Source organism: Colobus angolensis, unplaced genomic scaffold (assembly GCF_000951035.1).
Source record: "Colobus angolensis palliatus isolate OR3802 unplaced genomic scaffold, Cang.pa_1.0 Scaffold224, whole genome shotgun sequence".
In the NCBI taxonomy this organism is placed as follows: domain Eukaryota; kingdom Metazoa; phylum Chordata; class Mammalia; order Primates; family Cercopithecidae; genus Colobus; species Colobus angolensis.
This window is the reverse complement of record NW_012115422.1, coordinates 759924-781725: the sequence shown is the minus strand read 5'-3', so window position 1 is coordinate 781725 and position 21802 is coordinate 759924. Positions and strand designations below refer to the sequence as shown.

Below are 21802 nucleotides of genomic sequence, written 5' to 3'. Positions count from 1 at the left end.
TAGAATGACTGCTCCAATACCATTTCCTTCTTTTTTTTTTTTTTTGAGATGGAGTTTTGCTCTTGTTGCCCAGGCTGGAGTGCAATGGTGCAATCTTGGCTTGCCGCAACCTCCGTCTCCCAGGTTCAAGTGATTCTCCCGCCTCAGCCTCCTGAGTAGCTTTGATTACAGGCATGCGCCACAATGTTCAGCTAATTTTGTATTTTTTGTGGAGACGGGTTTCTCCGTGTTGGTCAGGCTGTTCTCGAACTCCCGATCTCAGTGATCCACCTGCCTTGGCCTCCCAAAGTGCTAGGATTTCAGGTGTGAGCCATGGCGCCTGACCTACCATTTCCTTTTTAAAATAAATCGGTGTTTATTTCTGTCAGCCTTCTTTTCGTGGTGTTTAAAAGCCTGTGAACAAACAGCTTAAGCCCATTCAGTGGTTGCTCCTATACATTTAGTGGCCTAAGCAGTGGGAGCTGCAGACCAGTCTTCCGTGGCAAGCAGAGCACTCCAGTCTTCAGTAGGGAGATGCTGAATAGCACAGAGGGCACCTGCCACCTTCAGACCAGTCTGCACCCTCAGGCTGAGTAGCAGTGGACTCAGGAGCTGCAGCAGTTCATTCATCCTGAAATTCCTCTTGGTCACTGCCTTTCCAGCAGCAGCCTGCTCTTCTTTACAGTCTCTTCAGGATCTCTGTAGAAGCAGAGATCTGACATGACCTCCCTTTCACAGATGGCACCAGGCATGTGCAAGACTTTCCAGGCCAGCATCCACCACATCAAACCCCCTCAGCGAGCTCCCTTGTTGTTGCACGGAATGGCAATGTCCACATAGTGCACAGGAGAATCTGTGTGACACAGAGCAATGGTAGGTACGTTAACGTAAGATACTTCTGTGAGAGGCTGGTGGTCAGCCCTGGGGTCAGTAACCACAAGAAGCCGTGACTCCCAGAAGGCTGCCAGGATCTGGTTAGAGAATGTTCTAGGAGTGAAGCGGCCAGCAACAAGAGTGGCTCCAGTGATAGCAGCAAACGATGGCATGGCTTTTTGGCCAGTTTTCCTGGAGGATATGACACTGACATCAGCAGGGTTTTCAAGGGCAACAATGACACGAGCTGCCAGCAGAAACTTCTCCCAGGTCTTCTTCAGATTTAGGATGTAGACGCCATCACTTTTCATTTTATAGACGTACTGTTCCATTTGGAAGTCAAGGTTGCTGCCACCTAAGTGGGTTCCTGCTGAAAGGAACTTAAGGACATCCTCCTCCTTCATTGGCAGGACATCAAGGGCTCTGGAAATTGTGAACGTTTCCCTTTAAATTGAGACAGGAATCCAGAACAAGGCAGAATGGACCCCTCTCTGGGTAGTGCAAAAGCCCATTTCCAACATCAAGCCTAAGAAAATTTCAAGACTTCTTTGTAGTACTATTCGTTCTTAGAATACATCCAGTTAAGGGTATATAGTCAGAATACTGTATTCACAGGTCATGTCAACCTTTTTTTTTTTCTGTATGGTTCTATTATTAATTTTATATGCAGTTAAGTTCATTTGTTTATATTTGCATTTAATTTTAAGGTTTTCTTTTTGACAAAACTCTCAAAATTTAAAAAAGTTTAAATATGGGCCAGGCATGGTGGCTCACACCTGTAATCCCAGCACTTTGGGAAGCCGAGGTGGGCAGATCACCTGAGGTCAAGAGTTTGAGCCTAGCTTGACCGATATGGCAAAACCCCATCTCTACTAAAAATACAAAAATTAGTCAGGTATGGTGGCACATGCTGTAATCCCAGCTACTCAGGAGGCTGAGACAGGAGAATCACTGGAACCCAGGAGCTGGAGGCTGCAGTGAGCTGAGATCATGCCACTGCACTCCAGCCTGGGTGACAGAGTGAGACTCCGTCAAAAAAAAAAATTAAATATGAAAAACTTTTACAAGGTTCAAAAGTCAAAACTATATATATGTATACATATAATTATATATGTAGTTACGTATAACTATATATCAAAAAACTACACTCAGAATTTGATATAGTTTGGCTGTGTCCTCACCCAAATCTCATCTTGAACTGTAGTTCCTATAATCCCTGTGAGTTGTACTAGGGGCCTGATGGGAGGTGATTGAATCATTGTGGTGGTTACACCCATGCTGCTGTTCTCGTGATAGTGAGCGAGTTCTCACGAGATTGATGGTTTTATAAGGGGCTTTTCCCCCTTTTGCTTGGCTGCCATCATGTGAAGACGGACGTGTTTGCTTCCCCTTCCACCGTGATTGTAAGTTTCCTGAGGCCTCCCCAGCCACGCTGAATTATGAATCAATTAACCCTCTTTCCTTTATAAATTACTCAGTCTCGGGTACGTCTTTATTAGCAGTGTGAGAACAGACTAATACGAAAGGGTAAACTCACATCCTTATTACTTCCACTCCGTTCCTGCCAATCCCCTATAGGCAACTGCTTGGTTTTGGTTTATTCTTCCTGTGTTTCTCTTTCTAATACAAAAAAAAAGTAGCATAATATATCCATTCTTTAGTACTTTAATTTTTTCACTTAATATATCCCGGAAATTACTACATGTTAATTCAGAGAAATATTCCTCAATGCTTTTCAGCTGTGTGGTACTCCATTGTGTGACTGCATCACAGTTTATTCAATTACTATCCTAATTGAATGAAGCTGTTTCTAATATTTTGCTGTTTAAGTAATGTCTCCGTGAACAACCTTATAAATATGTTGTTTTATATTTGTAGAAGTGTATTTTCAGGATAAATTCCTGGAGATAGTATTACTGAGTCAAAGGGTAAATGCATACATAGTTTTGCTAGATATTTCCAAATTCCCTCCACAGGGGTTGTATCATTTTGCATTCCCACCAATGATTATGAGAATCATTACAGCCTTGCCAATGGAGTGCACTGTCAAACATCTGAAATTCTGTCAGTTTTATAAAGATTGGTATCTCAATGTGGTTCTAATATATATTTATAACATAATGAGTGAATCTGAACATCTTTCTGTATTTTAAGGTCCATCTATATATTTTTGTATCTGTGTGTGTGAACTGTTTGTTCATGCCTTTTGCCTAATTTTCTATCAAGTTTTGGCCTTTTCCCCTCAATATTTGAATGTTCGTTATATTCCTAATATTACAGATTAAACTGTTTCTGTGAAAATGTTGCCAATATTTCTCACAATGTGCCAATTTTCTTGCCATGCAGCAGGTTTTTTTTAAAGTTGTTGAATTTATTAATACTTTCTTTTATTTCATTGAAATATTTGATTTTTCATTAGAAAAGCATTCATTTTGGTGTCAGGCTGAGCTTGGACTGGGTTTCCATTCCTCTCTTAAAATTTTTATTTGAAAAAAAAAAAAACTTCTTTTTTTTTTTTTCTTTTTTGAGACAAGGTCTTCCACTGTTACCCAGGCTAGAGTGCAGTGGTGTGATCTTGGCTCACTGCAGCCTTGACCTCCTGGGCTCAAATGATTCTCCTGTCTCAGCCTTCGGAGTAGCTGAGACTACAGGGGTACAATGCTGCACCCGGCTAATTTTTAATTATTTTATTTTACTTTTTGTAGAGACAGAGTCTCGATATTTTGCCCAGGCCAGTCTCAAACTCCTGGGCTCAAAGGATCCTCCTCCCTGTCCTTCCAAAGTGCTAGGATTACAGGTAGGAGCCACTGTGCCCAGCTCCATGCCTCTTGATATCTTGAGTGTCTTCCTTTTTGTGAGGCACAGCAGTGAGACCTCTTTTCCTGTCTGTCCAGAAGGCAAAGGGGGCAGTGGGCCCAGCCAGTTTAATTGTTTTTTTTAATCTGTTTCCCTCCCCTTGATCCCAGGAGCCCAGGCTGGGGACAGTCACTTAGCTCTAATGGGGTACGGCAGATGCCACACGGAGGAGAAGATTGCACACACATCCCCTTTCCTCCCCAACTCCTCTCTCAGCTGGAGGAGCAAACACCCAGAGGCCCTTTGGTTTGCATCTGGGATTTGAATCACAGACAGACTTCCCACACCCAGGGTATAAAGAAGTCCACCGATGTGTCTTCTAATACTTGTTTGTTTTCATTTTTTACGTTGGATTTCTGATCCATTTGAGATTATCTTGCTGCATGGCGAGGGGTATGGGTCCAGTTTTCTAATAGGCAAGGTGGCCTTTGAAGTGGGGGCAGGGTGGCAGGTGGAGAAGGAGTCACGATCTTGAAGGTCTGGGCCACTAGGTGGCGTTCTTCCAGGTTTCTCCTCCTTCAGTATGGTAGGAGAAAATGCTGTATGTTTTCAGAAGAAAAAGGAAATGAGTCATTAGGTTTAATTGGCCAAGAGGAAGCCCTAGTAAAAAGTTCCCCTCTGTCTACGCAACCTTGATTTCTGAAGGCAGGCCCTGTGCTTCTTTCCCTGTGTTAGAAAACATCATTTCCTCTGTGTCTGTGTTTCCCACCAGGAGGCTGATGCGGGCCAAGTGTGCATGCACAAAGACTGCCTTTGCCGTGAGCGCCCCCAGGTTCTGCGTAGGGCCATGGGAGAGAGCAATCAAAGAGAAGTGCAGACGGCATTGCCTCTTGGGGAGCCTGGGCCTCGGAGTGACAAGACCTTGGTTCCTGTCCCAGTGCTGCTGCCACCCGGCCCTGTCATTGCAGGCATGCCACCTGGCCCTCTCTTCTTCAGTGTCCTCATCTATAAAATGGGACAATGTCTTCCCTAACCATAAGCCAAGGATTTCAATGGGATAGAATGATATATGTGTGCTGCAAAGTAAAAACACTGTAAATATGTTTTTACCATTATTATAGTTATATTTTATATACGGATGCATCTCTATGGAAGATCTACTCTTTTTTTTCCCCAGAGACGGAGTCTCACTTTGTCGCCCAGGCTGGAGTGCAATGGCACAATCTCCACTCACTGCAACCTCCGTTTCCTGGGTTCAAGTGATTCTCCGGCCTCAGCCTCCTCAGTAGCTGGGATTACAGGCGCACACCACCACGCCCGGCTAATTTTTGTTTTTTTAATAGAGATGGGGTTTCACCATGTTGGTCAGGCTGGTCTCAAACCCCTGACCTCGTGATCCGCCCACCTCAGCTTCCCAAAGTGCTGGGATTACAGGCGTGAGCCACCACACCCGGCTGATCTATTCTATATCTTACAAGAATTTGAATGTATAGGCTGTATGTATTAATAGGTTGATTTGCTGTTTATAAGGTGTTTTTTTTCCACACATACTCTCTTCGGTGAAAAGGACACAGCCTTAATGAGAAAATGAACTGGCTTAGAAAGAACAGCCAAAGTAGCGACCTTAGGAGAGGGTCTACAATGTGCTTTCTCTGAAGTTGTGTACAGAATTATGTGAGTGTGTATTTTTCTCAGCTTGCATCAGATTGCTAAAGGAGTTCATAGCTCAAAGGTGGTTAAGAACCACATTCTTGAAAAAAGGAGACAGACTGGCCTCAGGACTCCCTCCCCATTTGGCTTCTGGGAGGACTGAACTGGTTCCAGTCCTTTCTTAAGTCTTACATTGGGTCTTAAGGTACTGATCTCACTCCTTGCTGTAGCTGGTCTGGAGAGAAAGAGAAAAGAGAAACGGGAAGGGCTTGTAGTGTCTAGAAACCAGAGGTGAAACTCTAAGTTAGTAAGACCTCAACGGCAGCTCTGCAAGAGGTCAGAAAACAATTTAGTCTTGCAAAACTCTTTTTGTCATGCCACAGTGGTCCTCCTTCTGTTCCTCAAATGTGCCAGGGTTGATGCTACCTTGGGGCATTTTGCAGAGGCTCTTTTATTTACCTAGAATATTGTTGCCCTGGCTTCTCCTGGACTGGCCCCTTCTTTCTATCCAACTCTGATGTCATTTTCTCTGAAAATTCCTCCCTGAGCACACAATTCCCCCAGCCCAAATTATTTTCCAAGAGCATCTGTCACCATGGGAAATCATCTTTTTTATTTGTTTACTTTGTTGTCTACATTGCCTGTCTTTCACTCAACAGAATTAAAACTCCCTTGGGGTAGTAGCCACATGTCATTTCTAGAGTCTACGGCAATATCTGCCACAAAGTAAGCACTCAGTACACTCCTATGGAATGGAAATGCGTATCATGAAAGGAGCTGTGTTCTTGTTAGAAGGTGCTGCATGGCATCTGTGACTCATCTTTCCCTTGGTGCCAACTCTATGTCACCAAATCTTCAGTGGGTTCTACTTCTGAAGAATGTCTTATACCTGAATTGTCCCCTCCTATTTCCCACTTTCCCAGGGTCACTGCTCTGATACCCGGAGAGTGACAGCCCTGTACCTTTCTCCCTGCTGCCCACGCTTCCTAAAAAGCAAGTGGCCCTGCCCCCGCTCTGCTTCACTCCTTGCTTCTATTCACGCCCCACTCCTGGGACAGCCAATCCCTCTTGGTATTCTCCTGCCATTCTTGGGCTGAATCAAAGCATCTTCCCCACCATACCCCGAGGTCCTGCCTTCCAGCTGGCAGACCTTGCTCATCTCAGTAGCAGAGCCCAGCATGGAAAGGGAGGTAGTTCCTTGGGAATCTCTTAAGAAGACTTGAGCTCCACTGTGGGTTTGTGGGGCTCCTGAAGGCAGCAGGGGGGTGTGAAGAGGGGCTGGGCAATAGCCAGAGGGAGCTTTCTGAAGACGGCTCAGGAGGAAGTTGAAAAGGGCCCTGCACAGGCAGATCTGGGGTCCTAGACAGCTCATGGGGAGCCTTGGGTAAAGGATTCTGGGGCTGCCCCACCCCAAATTGGTCAAGGCCTTGGAAGAGCTGGAGTGGAGATGCTCGCAGGCAGTGAGGTAACCCTCCCCCTTCCTGCCTGTTATGCAGCCATATGCCTGTCCAAGGGTGAGCTGGTGGGCTGTGTAGGAAATTAAGAGGGGATCAAGCTCACCCAGGGAGACAGGACATCTGGCATTGCTGAGGGAACTGCCCACAGCTGATGTGGCCCTTCTCTTCCCATCAAAAGCTGTTGCCAGGTGTGGGTGGGCAGGGGCTGGCAATGGCTTGTACCTTGTATATTAGAAATGTATTGTGGTCTGTTCAGGTAACAATGTTTAGAGACCTTTCTTATGAAAGGTGCTATATTCCCTGTGAGTCATTAAGACTATTTATTTATTTTTAATACCAACTGTCTAAATTCATCTACCCTCTAGGGATCATTTCATCTTGTAGTGTGTGCTATCTCAGCAGAAAAAAATGCTTTCCCCAAATGTGTCAGTTCTATTTTTAAAAAGGTTCAGTGACCTATTTCTGTAATTCTCACAGACACTGGAAGAACAGTAGAGTCTATTTAGGCTCAGCTCTGTCACCAAAAAGTTACCCTGGCTTCCAGGTGTTGCCTAAAGAGATGCCATCTTGCTTTGCAATGGAGAAGCGTAAATAAGAGTAGTACATCTGCCCCCCTCATGGGGGGGATTCACCCCAAAACCCTCAGTGTTTGCCTGAAACTACAGATAGTACTGAACCCTACATAGACTGCGTTTTTTCCTATATACCTACTTATGATAGAGCTTAATTAATAAGTTAGACACAGTAAGAGATTAACAACAATAACTAATAATAAGATAGAACAATTAAGTAAAGTAAGAGTTCCTGGAACACAGGCATAGTCATACTGCCAAGAGGGCTACGGAGCAACCACGGGCAGGGAGCGTCTATGGCGCCAAGATGCTGGACAAAGGGGTGAGTCACCTCCAGGAGGGACAGAGTGGGGCACTGTGGGATTTAATCATGCTACCCAAAACAGTGTGCAACTGAAAACTTAGGAATTGTTTATTTCTGGTGTTTCCATTTAATATTTTCAGACCAAAGTTGATCATGGGTAACTGAAACCATGGAAAGTGAAACTTTGGGTGGGGGGACTACTACATTGTCAGGATGAGATCATGAGAGCAAAGAACATACACACATATACACACATACGACATGCTTCTCCAGTTTCAAACAATGTCGCGATGACTACACTCCACCTTTAACCAAACTCGACATTGGGAAATTGCTTAAGAATCAACTGTTTCCGCCGGGCGCGGTGGCTCAAGCCTGTAATCCCAGCACTTTGGGAGGCCGAGACGGGCGGATCACAAGGTCAGGAGATCGAGACCATCCTGGCTAACACGGTGAAACCCCGTCTCTACTAAAATACAAAAAAAAAACTAGCCGGGTGAGATGGCGGGCGCCTGTAGTCCCAGCTACTCGGGAGGCTGAGGCAGGAGAATGGCGTGAACCCGGGAGACGGAGCTTGCAGTGAGCTGAGATCCGGCCACTGCACTCCAGTCCGGGCGACAGAGTGAGACTCCGTCTCAAAAAAAAAAAAAAGAATCAACTGTTTCCTAGACAAAGAGCTTAAAAAGACAATTTACAAAAGAGGAACTAAAGCTCATCCACTAAGATGTGGCAGGCGGTTAGCTCCGCTAGTAATTCAGGAAATGAAAATTAGAACAATGCCACTTTCCAAAACTAGCCTGTGGTGGGAGAAGTCAGAACAACGATGACCCTTGGGTGGAGTGGAGGAGGGGGAACAGGGCCACAACAGTGGCCTCCAGGGTTCTGGTAAGGTTCTGTTTCTTGATCTGGGTGCCGGTTACTCAGGGGTGTTCACTTTGTAAAAATTCACCCGTGATTTGTGTACTTTCTGAATGCGTGATACAATTCACTATAAAGTTTACCTTAAAAAATCAAGCTCACCAAACACCGCATGTTCTCACTCATAGGTGGGAACTGAACAATGAGATCACTTGGACTCGGGAAGGGGAATATCACACACTGGGCTTATCATGGGGAGGGGGGAGGGGGAGGGATTGCATTGGGGAGTTATACCTGATATAAATGATGAATTGATGGGTGCTGACGAGTTGATGGGTGCAGCACACCAACATTGCACAAGTATACATATGTAACAAACCTGCACGTTATGCACATGTACCCTAGAACTTAAAGTATAATAATAAAAAAAAAAAAGAGTAATGCGATTACACAATTATGTAGCTCAATACAATATAGCCACATTTTGTAAATGCATTTCATTTCCTTTTGTTTATGCCTTGATTTCAGATTAAATATACATTTTATACTTATTGATGATATCAAAAGTCCAAGACTTACAGAAGTGTGCAAGGCAACTTAATAAAGATACTATGTTTTAAATGTGAAAAAAAAAAAATATGATCTACCATTCAAGGAGTCTTTCATTCCTCCTTGAATCTCACTAACTAATCTGTGGCCATCCTCTCTGCAAAAATATATGTAACACATCTGTGTTTCTACTCATACATACATACACACCAATATGCCATGAATAATTACATATTTTATGGGTACTGAATGACACCCTTCATGTAAACTTATCTCAGAAAAATTAAATGGGTTCATATGTCAAAAGGCCAAAAATAAGATGGAACTTGATGATTATTAGACTTGCATCAGTGCATGAATGTCCGATATTCATTTGTTTTGCAACTATTTGGTGATAGGGAGGGACCAAGAGTATATTCCGTAAAATCTTGATTAATAAAATCTAGTTGTTACCCTCAATTAAAAAAAAAAAAAAAAGAGAAATACTGAGTGAAACAAAACTGGCATTATTCCGCTGCTCACCTTGATTTCAAAAACAATAATGATAACATTGCACAGTAACAAAATTTAAATAAAAATATAAATGAATTAAATATAAAAAAAATCAAGCTCACTTTTTACCTATTAAATTAGCAAAAACAATTTTTTTTTTTAGTAATACTAGCCAGTGTGGTTTAAGCCATTGCAAAGCTCACATTTTTACGCATTGCTAATCACAGTATACATTAATATAGTGCCCTTTGGGGAGGAATTTGGCAGTATGAATGTGAAACTCTGAGAAGTGTTCATATTTGTTAACTCTATAACTTCACTTCTGAGACTCTGTCTTAAGAAATAACCCTAAATGCCAAAAAATGGTTTATGTGCACATATGCATTATAATATCATTTACAATAACAAAAATGGATAACAGCAAAACATTGACAGTAATCTAAATATCCAACTCTAGAGCAATGGTTAAATAAACTTTGACAAATTCACACGATGACATTTTATGCACTCATTACAATAAACTAAAGTGAGTAATGACAGAAGAAAACACAATATAGTAAGTAGGAAAAGCAGGATATGAAATTGTAGAGATGATTACAGCTAAGATTTAAAAAACAAAACAAAAACCCTACACAGAGAAAATCTCCAGAAGATCTTAAAAAGTGAGTAATACTAGTGTTTGGATAACAGGACTATGACTGGGATATTTTCTTTAATTAACTTTTCTGTGTTTTCCACATGTTATTTAATGAGCCTGTATCGCTTTGTTGAAAGAGGGAATGTTCAGAGTCATCCTTGCGTGTGACTCTTCTGTTTCAGAAGGCTCTGCCTATGGTTCTCTCGGGTCCCCCACGCCCCAGCAGTCTGTGCTTTGATGTCTGATGTCGCCATTCCAGGCTGAATGGAGCCAGTGATATTTAGGAGCAAACTGATTGTCTGTCTCCTTTCTGCAGGGCTGACTAAAAACTGTCAACCCTGAAAGCCCTACTGAAGCAAAGTGTAGGGAGTTCAGGATGGAGCTCTATGTTCTGTGGTTTGTAAGGAAGACTCAGTTGGAAAGTGTTCTGCTGGGTCACTAGGTAACCGCAGTGCCCAGTTCATTCATTCATCCTCCCCTGTCTGCTTGCTCTTTCGGTTCAGGGAGAAACGTTCAACCCTGCTTCCCTCTCTAGACATCACCTTCACTCTCCTTTCCTTCCAGCCAAACAACTTGAAAGGCAAGTCTTCGATATACTTCTGCTACATCCATCGTTTGCCCACCCCCCAACCTGCACCCCATTGCTGTGTTCTGGCTCATGTGGGACTTGGTGGGGAGTGGTACCCGGCTTGGGGAGAGGGATGTTGGTGAGTTTTCAGCTCTCATCCTGATCCCTGCTCTACTTGGTTGCCTTTGAATACTCCCACAAACCTCAGTTGGAGCCCTGCTAATTTAGCTCCAATTTGCCAAATGGACATCCAGTGCCATTTGGCAGCCCCTCACAATGATGGCTCTGCCACCCTCCTTCTGGCATCCCAGAAGTATCCAGGACCCAACCCTGTCCAGGTCTCCCCTTCCTTCTCTAGTTGCTGCTCCTCCACAGACTCTCCTAAAATACTAGGTGTTCCCTCAGAATCATCTCTTGTCTCTGTACACTTTAACCTTTACTTGTATTCCCAAGACTTTGGGCACCTCCTACTTCCTCCCATCTCCCAGATTAAGTGGCTCAGAGTTTGGGCACTGTGCCCCCACCTACATCTGTGTGTGGCCTTGGGCAAGTTCCTTTCACCTCCCTGCAGCTCAGTCTCATCTGTAATGTGGAGATGGTAGCAGCACCTACCCCAAAGGGCTGTTGAGAGGACAAAGTGTTTAGTGCAGGGGCTGGCCCTTCCTAAGCCAAGAGCATGTGTTAATATCATGATTACCACTTACCCTGGCTCTGCTCATCCCCAGACCCATCCATCTAAAGTCCCCTGGATGTCTCCATTTGGGGGTCCTTCAGGCAAACTGATTGCCTGTCTTGGAGTTAATGTGCTCCACCCCAAATTAACCATTTCTCTTCCCTCCATTTGTTTCTCCTTCATTGTGTCTTTGGGGAATGGGTCCACCAGTCACCCAGGCTCTCAGAGTCGCCCTGAAGTCCTGTCTGCACAACTCTGATTTTTCACTAAGTCTTATCCTAAATGTGTCTCTCCTAAATGTCTCTTTAATACCACCTGTCCTGCCTGTCCTCTCCATCCTGGTGGATGCTGGCTTGGTTCCGATGGCCTAGTTACCCAGTAACCTCCCTAAGCTCATCACCAGGACTACAAACTTGCCCGGGTCCTACTAAAACACTTGAACCCCGGCAGCAGGGGGTGGTGTGGGGGTGGGGGGTGGGGGTGGGGTAGCTCCAAAAGAAGAAATGTGCAAAATTAAAATTAACAAATATTTCAGTGGCTACAAAATGTAAATTATGTCAGCTCTCTTGTTAACTTTTGATTTCATAAAAATTTCAGTACATTTGACAGCAATTTGTGGGTTAGATTTTTTTTTTTTTTTTTTGGGGGGGTCTGGCTCTGTTGCCCAGGCTGGAGTGCAGTGGCTGCATCTCAGCTCACTGCAAGCTCCGCCTCCCGGGTTTACGCCATTCTCCTGCCTCAGCCTCCCGAGTAGCTGGGACTACAGGCGCCAGCCACCTCGCCCGGCTAGCTTTCTGTATTTTTTTAGTAGAGACGGGGTTTCACCGTGTTAGCCAGGATGGTCTCGAACTCCTGACCTCGTGCTCCGCCCATCTCAGCCTCCCAAAGTGCTGGGATTACAGGCTTGAGCCACCGCGCCCGGCTGTGGGTTAGATTTTTCTCCTGTACAAGGGTTTCTGACTATTCATGGCCTTGAGAGAAGTCATAGGCAACGAATATTAAATTAGCGGGGGCTAGGGGGGTTGTAGCCAGAAAGATAACTTTAAAAAGCCAAGTTATCAGAGATCGCTCAGAAACAGTAATACTAAACAACTATGTTTGATGTGGGACAGGCATGCATTTAATGGTCTCCACACGTAAGAGTGCCTGGGGCCCAGAGAGGTCTGTAAGCCACCTGTCCTTATTTCTTTCCTGAGGCAATAGGCAACTGAGTCCTCCAAAATAAGAATGTATTCAGGGCTATTCCTGCTGACTTCTTGCCTGGGTTCCTCAAGTCCCCTTAGAGAAGTCCCCTGAACCCCTAGGCCAGGTAGGCCCCTCTGTTGCCACTCACCTAAGGCCTATGTTTCCTTTTGTCAAGCCACCTTCTTCTTTGAATTGTAATTACTGCCTCTGTCTGTTGCCCTGGGAGATCCCTGAGGGTAAGGACCACATCCCAGAGATCTTTGTTTAACTTTACAGACATTCCAGAGTGTTGATGATTAAAAGAATGAATGACAGGCTGGGAGGGAGGGGCGGTAATGATATACAGGGATCAGGAAGAGGAGGTGAGGGTGGGGCAGAGATGAGGTCAGCCTAGACAGACTTGGATTGAGTGCTGCTCCGCACGCACAAAGTGGATCCATCAGTCTGGAACTCGGGCTAGGGGCTGGGATAGAGAAAGTGGGGGTGGTGGCCACTAGTATAAATGGGGGTGGTTGAAGCCCTGACTGTGGCTGTGAAGAGGCCAGGTAGGAAGTGTGGGCAGGGAGAGAAGCCACAGTTCTGGGAAACCTCGCTGTCACTTACGGAATGGGCAGAAAGGTGGGAGGGAGCAGAGGCTGCAAGCACAAGCAGCAAGAGAGGAAGGCATGGTGGCTCATGCCTGTAATCCCAGCACTTTGGGAGGCCAAGGTGGGCGGATCACGAGGTCAGGAGTTCAAGACCAGCCTGGCCAACATGGTGAAACTCTGTCTCTACTAAAATACAAAAAATTAGCCCGGTGTGGTGGCAGGTGCCTGTAGTCCCAGCTACTCAAGAGGCTGAGGCAGGAGAATTGCTTGAATCCCAGAGGTGGAGGTTGCAGTGAGCCAAGATTGCGCCATTGCACTCCAGCCCGGGTGACAGAGCAAAACTCTGTCAAAAAAAAAAAAAAAAAAAAAAAAAAAAGAGGAAGAAGGCTCCGATAGGAGGCCTGAAACCCTGGAGTCAGAGTCAGAGTGGCAACCCGATCACTCTTTGCGGTTGACGGTGGGCCAGGCCCTACGCCCAGTGCTTTGCATGGAGTGAGCCACAGAAGGATGTTAAGATAAACCCCATTTAATGGACAAGTGAATCAAGTCCCAAACTGGCTGAGTAACTCACCCAAGGTCACACAGTAAGGAAGTGAAGGAGCAGAGACTCAGCTCCATAATCCACATTAAGGCAAGACGACTTGCACGTAAGGATGGGGCTGGGACCCTGTCCAGGTAGATGGACATTAGAAAGCTTTGGTGAAGTCTCAGTGATGAGGGCGGAAACCCAGCCGCAGGGCAATGGGTGAGTCAGCAGGAGGGAGGAACTGAGCCGGGAGGAGCTGTTTCAAGGAGCAAAGCGGTGCTGGCTATTTCCCAAGTGTAGTTGGCATTTTTTCCCGCATCAAGAGGCAATAGCTGGGTAATACTATTAGAAATTTGATGTTTAAAAAAATTACCTTTGAACATAACAATAAAAACCTGAGCACTTCTCCATTACTGTTCTAACTTCTCTGCCTTAATGCCACAACAAACATTAGAGGCCTTTCCCTTCAGTGTCAACCTTATGAATCTTCTTCTATCTTCTTTGTCCACAGGCGTGTTTTCCAGAGACCTGCTGCCTGCAGAAAATTGAGGAGAAGGGAGAGAAGGCGGGGTGCTCCATCCCTCTTGAGGACGGGGCAACTCTGTGTGGACAGAGAACATCCTTACTCTAGATGTTCCCTCTGCCCAGAACTCTCCTCCCCTAGGCATCGGCTCAGCTATCTTCTCAGCTCCCCAGAATCTTCCACCTCAGTGAGATGGGCCTGAACATATTTATTAATACTGCAACCGGTCTCTGCCCCCTGATGCCCAAGCTCCTGGTCTCCCTTTCCCTGATCTGTTTTGTTCTTTTTTTCATAGCAACCTCAGCTACTAAGTCATCCTGCTGATGAACTGCGTTTAACATTTAGTATCAGAGTCCCGCCTTCTGCAATAGTGCAAGCTCCCCAAAGGCAGGCAGCTTTGTCTGTTTTGTCCTCTGTCCTATCCCAGGTGCCCAGAGCAGTTCTGGGCACTTAGTAGGCTCTCAATTCATATTTCTGGAATAAATAAAAGGAGTCATCTCAGCAGGCTGTGACTCCATCTTAAGGAAGATGGGTGGCCTTTCCATGGGAGAGGGAAACGGGGAAGGCATTTCAGGCAGGGGAGCGACATGAGTGGGTGCTTGAAGACAGGAACAAGTAAGTCACTCTGTGGGCAGTGAACAGAAGACTCATTTGGTGGTGTTCAGGATGTGGGCATCGAATGCCAGGATGGAGAGTGTGGATTTTCATTTGTAGCAGTGGGAGGGAAAAGGAGGGCTATTGAAAGATTTCGAGCAGGGAAGAGACTCCATGTGAGTGATATTTGGAGAAGATTAAGTTGGAGGCAGGGAATCCATTGGGTGGAAGTGTCCTTCTGGGATGTATTCCTCAATCCCCATTCTCTCCTCCCCTTCCTTGTGAGAACTGCATCTCACGCTGGGTGTTTCCTGTGACCCCTTTCTCTGTGCTCTCCCTCCTCCAAGTTAAGCCAGAATCAGAGTCTGCAGGTGTGCTGTGCACCTTAGATTTGAAGGGAATTTGTATGTTTTCTTTCTCCGGGTAAAGTCAGGGGAGGCATCATCCATGGCCTCTGGTTAGAAATGGCATTCAGCACTTGGAATGCTTCCTCTTGCTTCTCTATCTTCAAATTTGTGCAGTGGCAACCCTGAAATTCCAAAGGAGTAAAAAGCACGAAGACCTTTGCCTGGTACATCAAGAATGTGGACAAATTTAGAACTGGAGCCTTGTGTTACAATTGCAAGTCAAACTCCAAGAGGGGGTAACCAGCCCATTAGTGCAGGAACCTGGAAACTGACTTTTCTGCTATCTCTCCAAACACACACACACATACATGCATGCACACTCTCACATACACACATTCATTGGGCCCTTGAAAGATCAAGGCCAACTGCAAAGCACCCATTCCCCAAGACTCCTAATTTATATTGGGAACTAGCTATAAAGCTCCCCTCGGCCCCCAATCTTCCCTTGCAATGATAAAGAGCATGTCACATCACACTAAATGTGACACTTAATCAAAACCCATCTTCTTTAACAAACCCTTAACCTCCAGCACACGAGAGTCACCAAGGCCAAGGGACGAGACGGGGAGCCGACTCAGGTGGCACATGCTTTGATTAAGATGATACAGATTTCCTTTTATTTCACTTTTATCAGAGTTGTAAAATTCCGAATCTGTCCCCTTTTTGATTTGACAACAGCACATTTCAATAGAGGTTGACACCAAAAAAAGACCACGACTTGTTCTCTCTTCAACCGGGAGTAGGCGATAATTTCTCTGAATCCTCTTCAGTAATGATCGTCAGAGCTTCTGATCTTCCCATAAGCAAGTTTTGCAAGGAACATGGTTAAACTGAAGCACAAACCTGGCTGGCATCTGGTCCCTTTCTTAACTGGTATCTAAATACCCTTAATCTATAGGCCCTGAAAAAGACCTCCCCTTCTCTGCCTCTTACCTTGGGTCTTTATTTCTGAGACTTAAATCCTCAAGTGAATTCTTTTGCCAGATTTCTGGGGCAGGAAATTTACTTCCCTGCCACACAGTTACTTTAGGCCTTCTAGGGGCTCCAGCAATTGTCCATTTCTATCGCATGGGCCATCGCTTTCCTCATGATCTATTTAGGACTTTGTTTCTAAATTATTTAATCATTGGCGAAATTAGATAACTTACTATAGAGTTATTGAATCCTAGTTGTGAATGAGATACATGTAATAGGAGGGAAGACTTATTTCTGCTTTCAAAAACTTTTGGTCTTGAAATAAAATACAATAATGGTAATACACGGTAGAATGGGACAAGTGGCTACAAGAACTCCAAAGCATAGGCAGTTGCTGCTTTCAGTAAGTACTGAGCATCTACTATGAGCCAGCCCCTGTTCTAGACACTGGGATACAGCAATGTACAGAATGGACAATGTTCCTGCCTGCGAGGGGCTTACATTCTGTGTGGGGCTGGACAACATTTTCAACTTCTATATATTTGGCTTGCGAACAACCCACGCTTTCAAACTTTGTGCTTTAACCCTCTTCAATCACCTTCTGTAGGTTGAATTTGGACTTTCGAGTGCCCATGGACAAGTAAAACTTCTCAGTTGTTTCGTGACATCACACCAGTGCGACTATGCTTGGTTGCTGCAGTGTCCGCCCCCTGTCTGTTCTGTGGTGTCAATAGTCTTGTTGCTCACCAAAAAATGAGCAGAAATTTTAAAACTGAAAGTGTGGATGCTATTGGCAAGACTTGTAGTTCTTGTTAACTTCTTACAATTGAAACAAAGATAGAAATAATTAGAAAGAAAAAAAAAGCAAAATTAGAGAGCCCATTTAAAATACTGTAGGGATATTAAATATTGAGCCAAACAGATAAAGTATAATTAGGATTTTTAAAAATGAGTTTTCATTTATGAAAGAGCAGTCTTTTCTTATGACATATATTGGCAATCACTCCGTTAGATTCTCAGCAATGGCATTCTGTACCTCTATGCGTGAGGCCTTCCTTTCCATGCTGGAGGGCTGTGTGCTGTGGTCAGTACCAAGAAAGGGCCAAGACATCGCCCAGTACATCAGGAACTTACCTTTTACTCATGGACATAAAGGAAAATAGAATAGCCAGCATATTTCAATGCAGAAGGGGAAAAGGGGCTTTCTGGAAAAAAAAAAAAAAAAAAGCCTACGTTACCAGCCAGAAAGAGGAGATAAGAAAACAGCAAAGAAGTTAATCCTTCCCAAGATCAGGATAAGCCTAAAGGTCACAGACCAGCCCAGAATGGGGAGGTGAAAGTTGGTGCCAGGGCCAGGGAGGCTTCTCCATTGCCCTGATGGACAGTCTTTACCCTGCCCTTTTGTGTACCTGGTGTTTAGCAAGGGGACTGGCATAGGATTATTCCTGGATTCAAGTCCTGAATAAGTCAGGGCAGGATGACAGTGGCACACTGATGGGACAATGTAGAAATGTGGGGGTGAGGGCAGCAGGAGAAATACAAAGCTATGATAATAGGAACTTTACTGAGTCCTGACTCCGTGGCATATGGTCTGTGTCCTACTTTCCTTCACACAGGCCCCTGAACCACTCCTGCAGCAATGCAGCCTGTGCAGGAGGAAGCCACAGCCCTAACAGCTGCTGAGATCTGGGATTCTGTGAGAAGCTCCCTTCCCACTTCTTGCCAGGCAGAGGGGCTCAGGGTGGTACTGCAATCCCTGGTCAAAGCTTGTAGGATTAGCTGGCAAGTAGGGTAAAAATAAGTACATACATAAATAGATAAATAAGTAGATATCAAAAAAAATTTTTTAAGCTTCCAGGAGTCATTGTTGACTGCCCTTCCTTGTCACTTTCCTGCTATACCTGAGAGCTGACCCCTGGGAAGATTAAGGACCTAAATACAGAATTGAGTAGCCAATGCGTAAATTTACAGGCGCCTGTAGTCCCAGCTACTCGGGAGGCTGAGGCAGGAGAATGGCGTAAACCCGGGAGGCGGAGCTTGCAGTGAGCTGAGATCTGGCCACTGCACTCCAGCCTGGGTGACAGAGCAAGACTCCATCTCAAAAACAAACAAACAAAAAAATTTACAGGTGCATAAACAGGTACGTAAGTGTGTATTTGGTTCTCCTCTATGAGTTTTTGTGATAAAATTGTCTATTTTATTTACTTATTTACTGCTCCTTGCACAGCCAGGCTACCCCACAGGCAATGTGCCCAGAGGAGCCTATAGTTTAAACTCTTTAATATAAAAAAATTTTCAATGTGCATAAAAGTGGAGGGAATTGGCCAGGTGCAGTGGCTCACACTTGTAATCCCAGCATGTTGGTAGGCAGAGGTGGGTGGATCACCTGAGGTCAGGAGTTCAAGACCAGCTTGGCCAACATGGTGAAACCCTGCCTCTACTAAAAATACAAAAATTAGCCAGGCATGGTGGCGGGCGCCTGTAGTCCTGCTACTTGGGAGCATGAGGCAGGAGAATCGCTTGAACCCAAGAGGTGGAGGTTGCAGTGAGCTGAGATCGCACCACTGCACTCCAGCCTGGGTGACAGAGCAAAATTCTGTCTCAAAAAAAAAAAAAAAAAAAAAAATGGAGAGAATAGTATAAAAGAATCCCATATAGCCATCATCTAGATTTAACCGTTAACACCTTGGCATGTTTGGTTCATCTTTTTTTTCTTTGTATTTAAAAACAAACTCCAGACATCCTATTTCACCCTTAAATACTTCAACAAACACCATTTAAAAGATAAGGATGTTTTCTCCTATAACCACCACACCATTATTGCACCTATCAAAATTAACAATAATTCTTTGCTGTTTTCTACTGCACAGTCCCAATTCAAATCTTCCTGATTGTCCCCAAATCTCCTCTTACAGTTGGTTTGTTTGAATCAGGATCCAAACACGGCCAAAACATTGCATTTGGTTGTTACATGGCTTCGGTGTCTTTAAGCTAGAGGGCCATTTTGAAGTATTAAGGAAGGGGTTGCTCTTAACCACCCATCCCTCTGACCTGAGCCCCAGTGAATTTCTCCAGGTGCACCCTGAGGCCCCTCCCTAGCAGTCCAGGCAGCCAGAGCAGAGTGACTAAGGTCTGGAGGAATGAACCTTGCCATGGAAAAACCAGAAACTCACGGATTTTCAAAATTCCAGGCAAGATACTATGAGGCACGGGAAAATGTATGATGTAGTTTCTGTCCTCTGGTCCCCGACAAGAATAAAGCTCCCAACAGGCTGGAGGGAGAGAGAGGAGGGCCCACAGGACCGAGGGAGCTAGAAGGGACGCACTCCGCACGCACTGGGCCAAGGCAAACCGCCTCCATTGAAGAAGCACAGACTTGTGCTGAGGAGCTGGGCGTCGCCCTCACCAGGGTCCTCTGGTGAGCCTCTCCTCTTGACGGTCTCCTTCTGTTTGTCCAGTGGGAAGGATGCCTATCTCTGCTCAGAAAACGTTGCAGTCAGAGGCCCACTTTGCCCCCTGGGAAGGCCCCTTCATGAGAGTTAGGCCCCGGCTGCCCATAGGGGTGGTGGTGCATGGAAAGAAGCCTCTGCAACCCACCTCAGCCTGGCCAGCAGCGTCTGCGTGCATCAGGGCAGGCGCTTACCAGCACTCCGTGCTCCCTGAACGAGAGTTCAGCCACGTGCTCGGCTGGTTTCCCCACATTAGAAACGTTGATCAAAGAACAGCATTTCTTCCGCGACAGGAGGGAGTGCCTGGGGCCTGGGCTGTGTCCCCTACACGTTATTCCGGCTCACACTGTGCCCTGGGCCTCTAGGCTCAGAACGCGCCGTGTTCGTGACCCCGGAAGAGCGGCCTCCCGGGCCCTGGCTGCGGAGGCGACAGGCTGAGCCGGCGCTTGGAGGCCGCTGCGCTCTGGGCCTCGCCTTCCGGAGCCTGGCCGGCGTTCCGGTTGCATCTGCGTGGAAACTTGTCCCCGAGGAGCACTTTTGGGGAGACATTCATCTTCCTTGAAGGCTCAGTCAGTGCTCTTTGGGCTTTTGTCCTCTCTTACTGGCTTTGGTGGCTGCGGTGCGGAGAGAGGCCTCCTGCGACGCTGGTGGGGCCTCCACAGGCGCACGCGGCCCCGGCAGCTGGCAATCTGGCCTGCATCTGATCAATTTTATCTGCAAAGCATTCAGAAAATTTCTTCCCCGAAGAACACGTTGACCCTCTGAAGCGGGGAATGCAATGTGGGTCGCCTGCTAGAGGACGCCCTCGATTTTGATGAGGCTTGTGCGGGGACCCGCGATAAGCTTCAGAAGGCGAGCCAAGCGGGTGGGGACAAGGCTCCTCCGGGGAGCTCCGCATCGTCCCCGGCCTTCCATGCGCCGTGTTTACCAATTGTGAAAGCAAATCCAGCTGTTGGGAGGAATTGCTTCCAGATGACATGATGGGAAAGGAAAACACACTTTATAAAAAAGCTGCTGAATAAAAACCAGAACATGTCCGCTCTGTGGGCCAGGACTGCACACGGGCTGTTTCCTGAGGTTGTGCAATAGGCCAGCTCCTGGGGTAAGGAACAAGAACAGTGCAAATGTTCCCCCTGCCAGAGTCAGGAGACCAGAGCTGGGACTGGACTTGGCAGAACTTGAGGAAAATTAGTTGACCTTGCTGGGCCACCGTATTTTCTCCTTCTCAAGAACCGCTTCCCCCTTTCACTGAAGATCCCTGTGAAGGTTTTCTGTGTGTTGAACTGCGTGGGTGAGAGAAACCAGGAGAAAGCAAGAACATCTTTTGAAAATGGGATGCATTTCTCAGACCCCCCCCCTCCCCCGCCCCAGCGCAGAATTTGCTGTGTTGGCTTTCTCAACGATTTTAGAAGCTCTCTAACGAGCTGGAATTAAAGTGTCCCTTTACTAATTTGGTTTTACAGGTCACTGGATAAACCTGCTTAGGCGGTTTGGAAGAGGATTAGGACATTTGTGGCTCTTCCAAGTTGACTTTCCAGGCAGGGTCAGTCAGCAGCTGGAGACTCCCCTGGCTCAGGGCCAGAGCTCTTATAAGCTGCAAGTTTTTAAAGGCCTGGTGAGCACAGTTATCCAAGAAAGAGAAAGTTTGCAGGGAAATTAAAATGCAAATTTCCCAAAGCAAGGCACACATTCTTGAGCTTGCCTGCCCAGAGAGAAGCCAGAAAACTCAGCAGCCCAGTTCCCTAGGGTGAGGGAAACAGCTAAAGTGATTTAGTTACTTTCCCTGCCTCAGCCTTGAGCAACTCTCTTAACCCCTATTGGGGCGGAATAGACTTGAATAGCTAGGAAATTGCCTAAGTGCAGGAGATCCCCTTAGAGAGGAGACTGTAGCCATTAGCCACAGGTAGCTCTGCAGATTATAATTTAAAATTCAGTGTTTCAGTCTCACTAGCCACATTTCGTGCTAGTGACTACCATATGAGACACTGCGGATCAGCATTCACTCATTCATCTCACAAGTATTTATGGAGTGCCACGGCAGTGACAATGAGCGAAGCATAGAAAATCTCTGCCCTCGTGGAGTTTCTGTTCTAAAGGGGAAGATGAACACTAAAGAAACACCATAAGTGAGTCACCTTTTTTTCTGTCCATTGCAGTCCCGGGGGGGAACCGATGACGTACTCAATTGAGTAACTGAGAAATGTTTAA

At 45.8% G+C, this 21802-nt stretch overlaps 1 protein-coding gene and 1 pseudogene across 1 annotated transcript; both read right to left on the bottom strand.

Annotated features, from left to right (window-relative positions):
• Positions 1-408: 408 nt before the first annotated feature.
• On the bottom strand, positions 409-10779 carry LOC105513209 (annotated as a pseudogene).
• An 8112-nt stretch (positions 10780-18891) lies between these two features.
• LOC105513141 lies at positions 18892-20744 on the bottom strand. Its single transcript, XM_011943971.1, has one exon. The coding sequence runs from the start codon at positions 20571-20573 to the stop codon at positions 20193-20195; it is 381 nt and encodes a 126-aa protein (XP_011799361.1). The 5' UTR covers positions 20574-20744; the 3' UTR covers positions 18892-20192.
• Between the last annotated feature and the right edge of the window lie 1058 nt (positions 20745-21802).

Coding starts and splice junctions, on each gene's coding strand:
- LOC105513141 (XM_011943971.1), bottom strand. CDS start 20,573: ATGTCATCTGGAAGCAATTCCTCCCAACAGCTGGATTTGCTTTCACAA.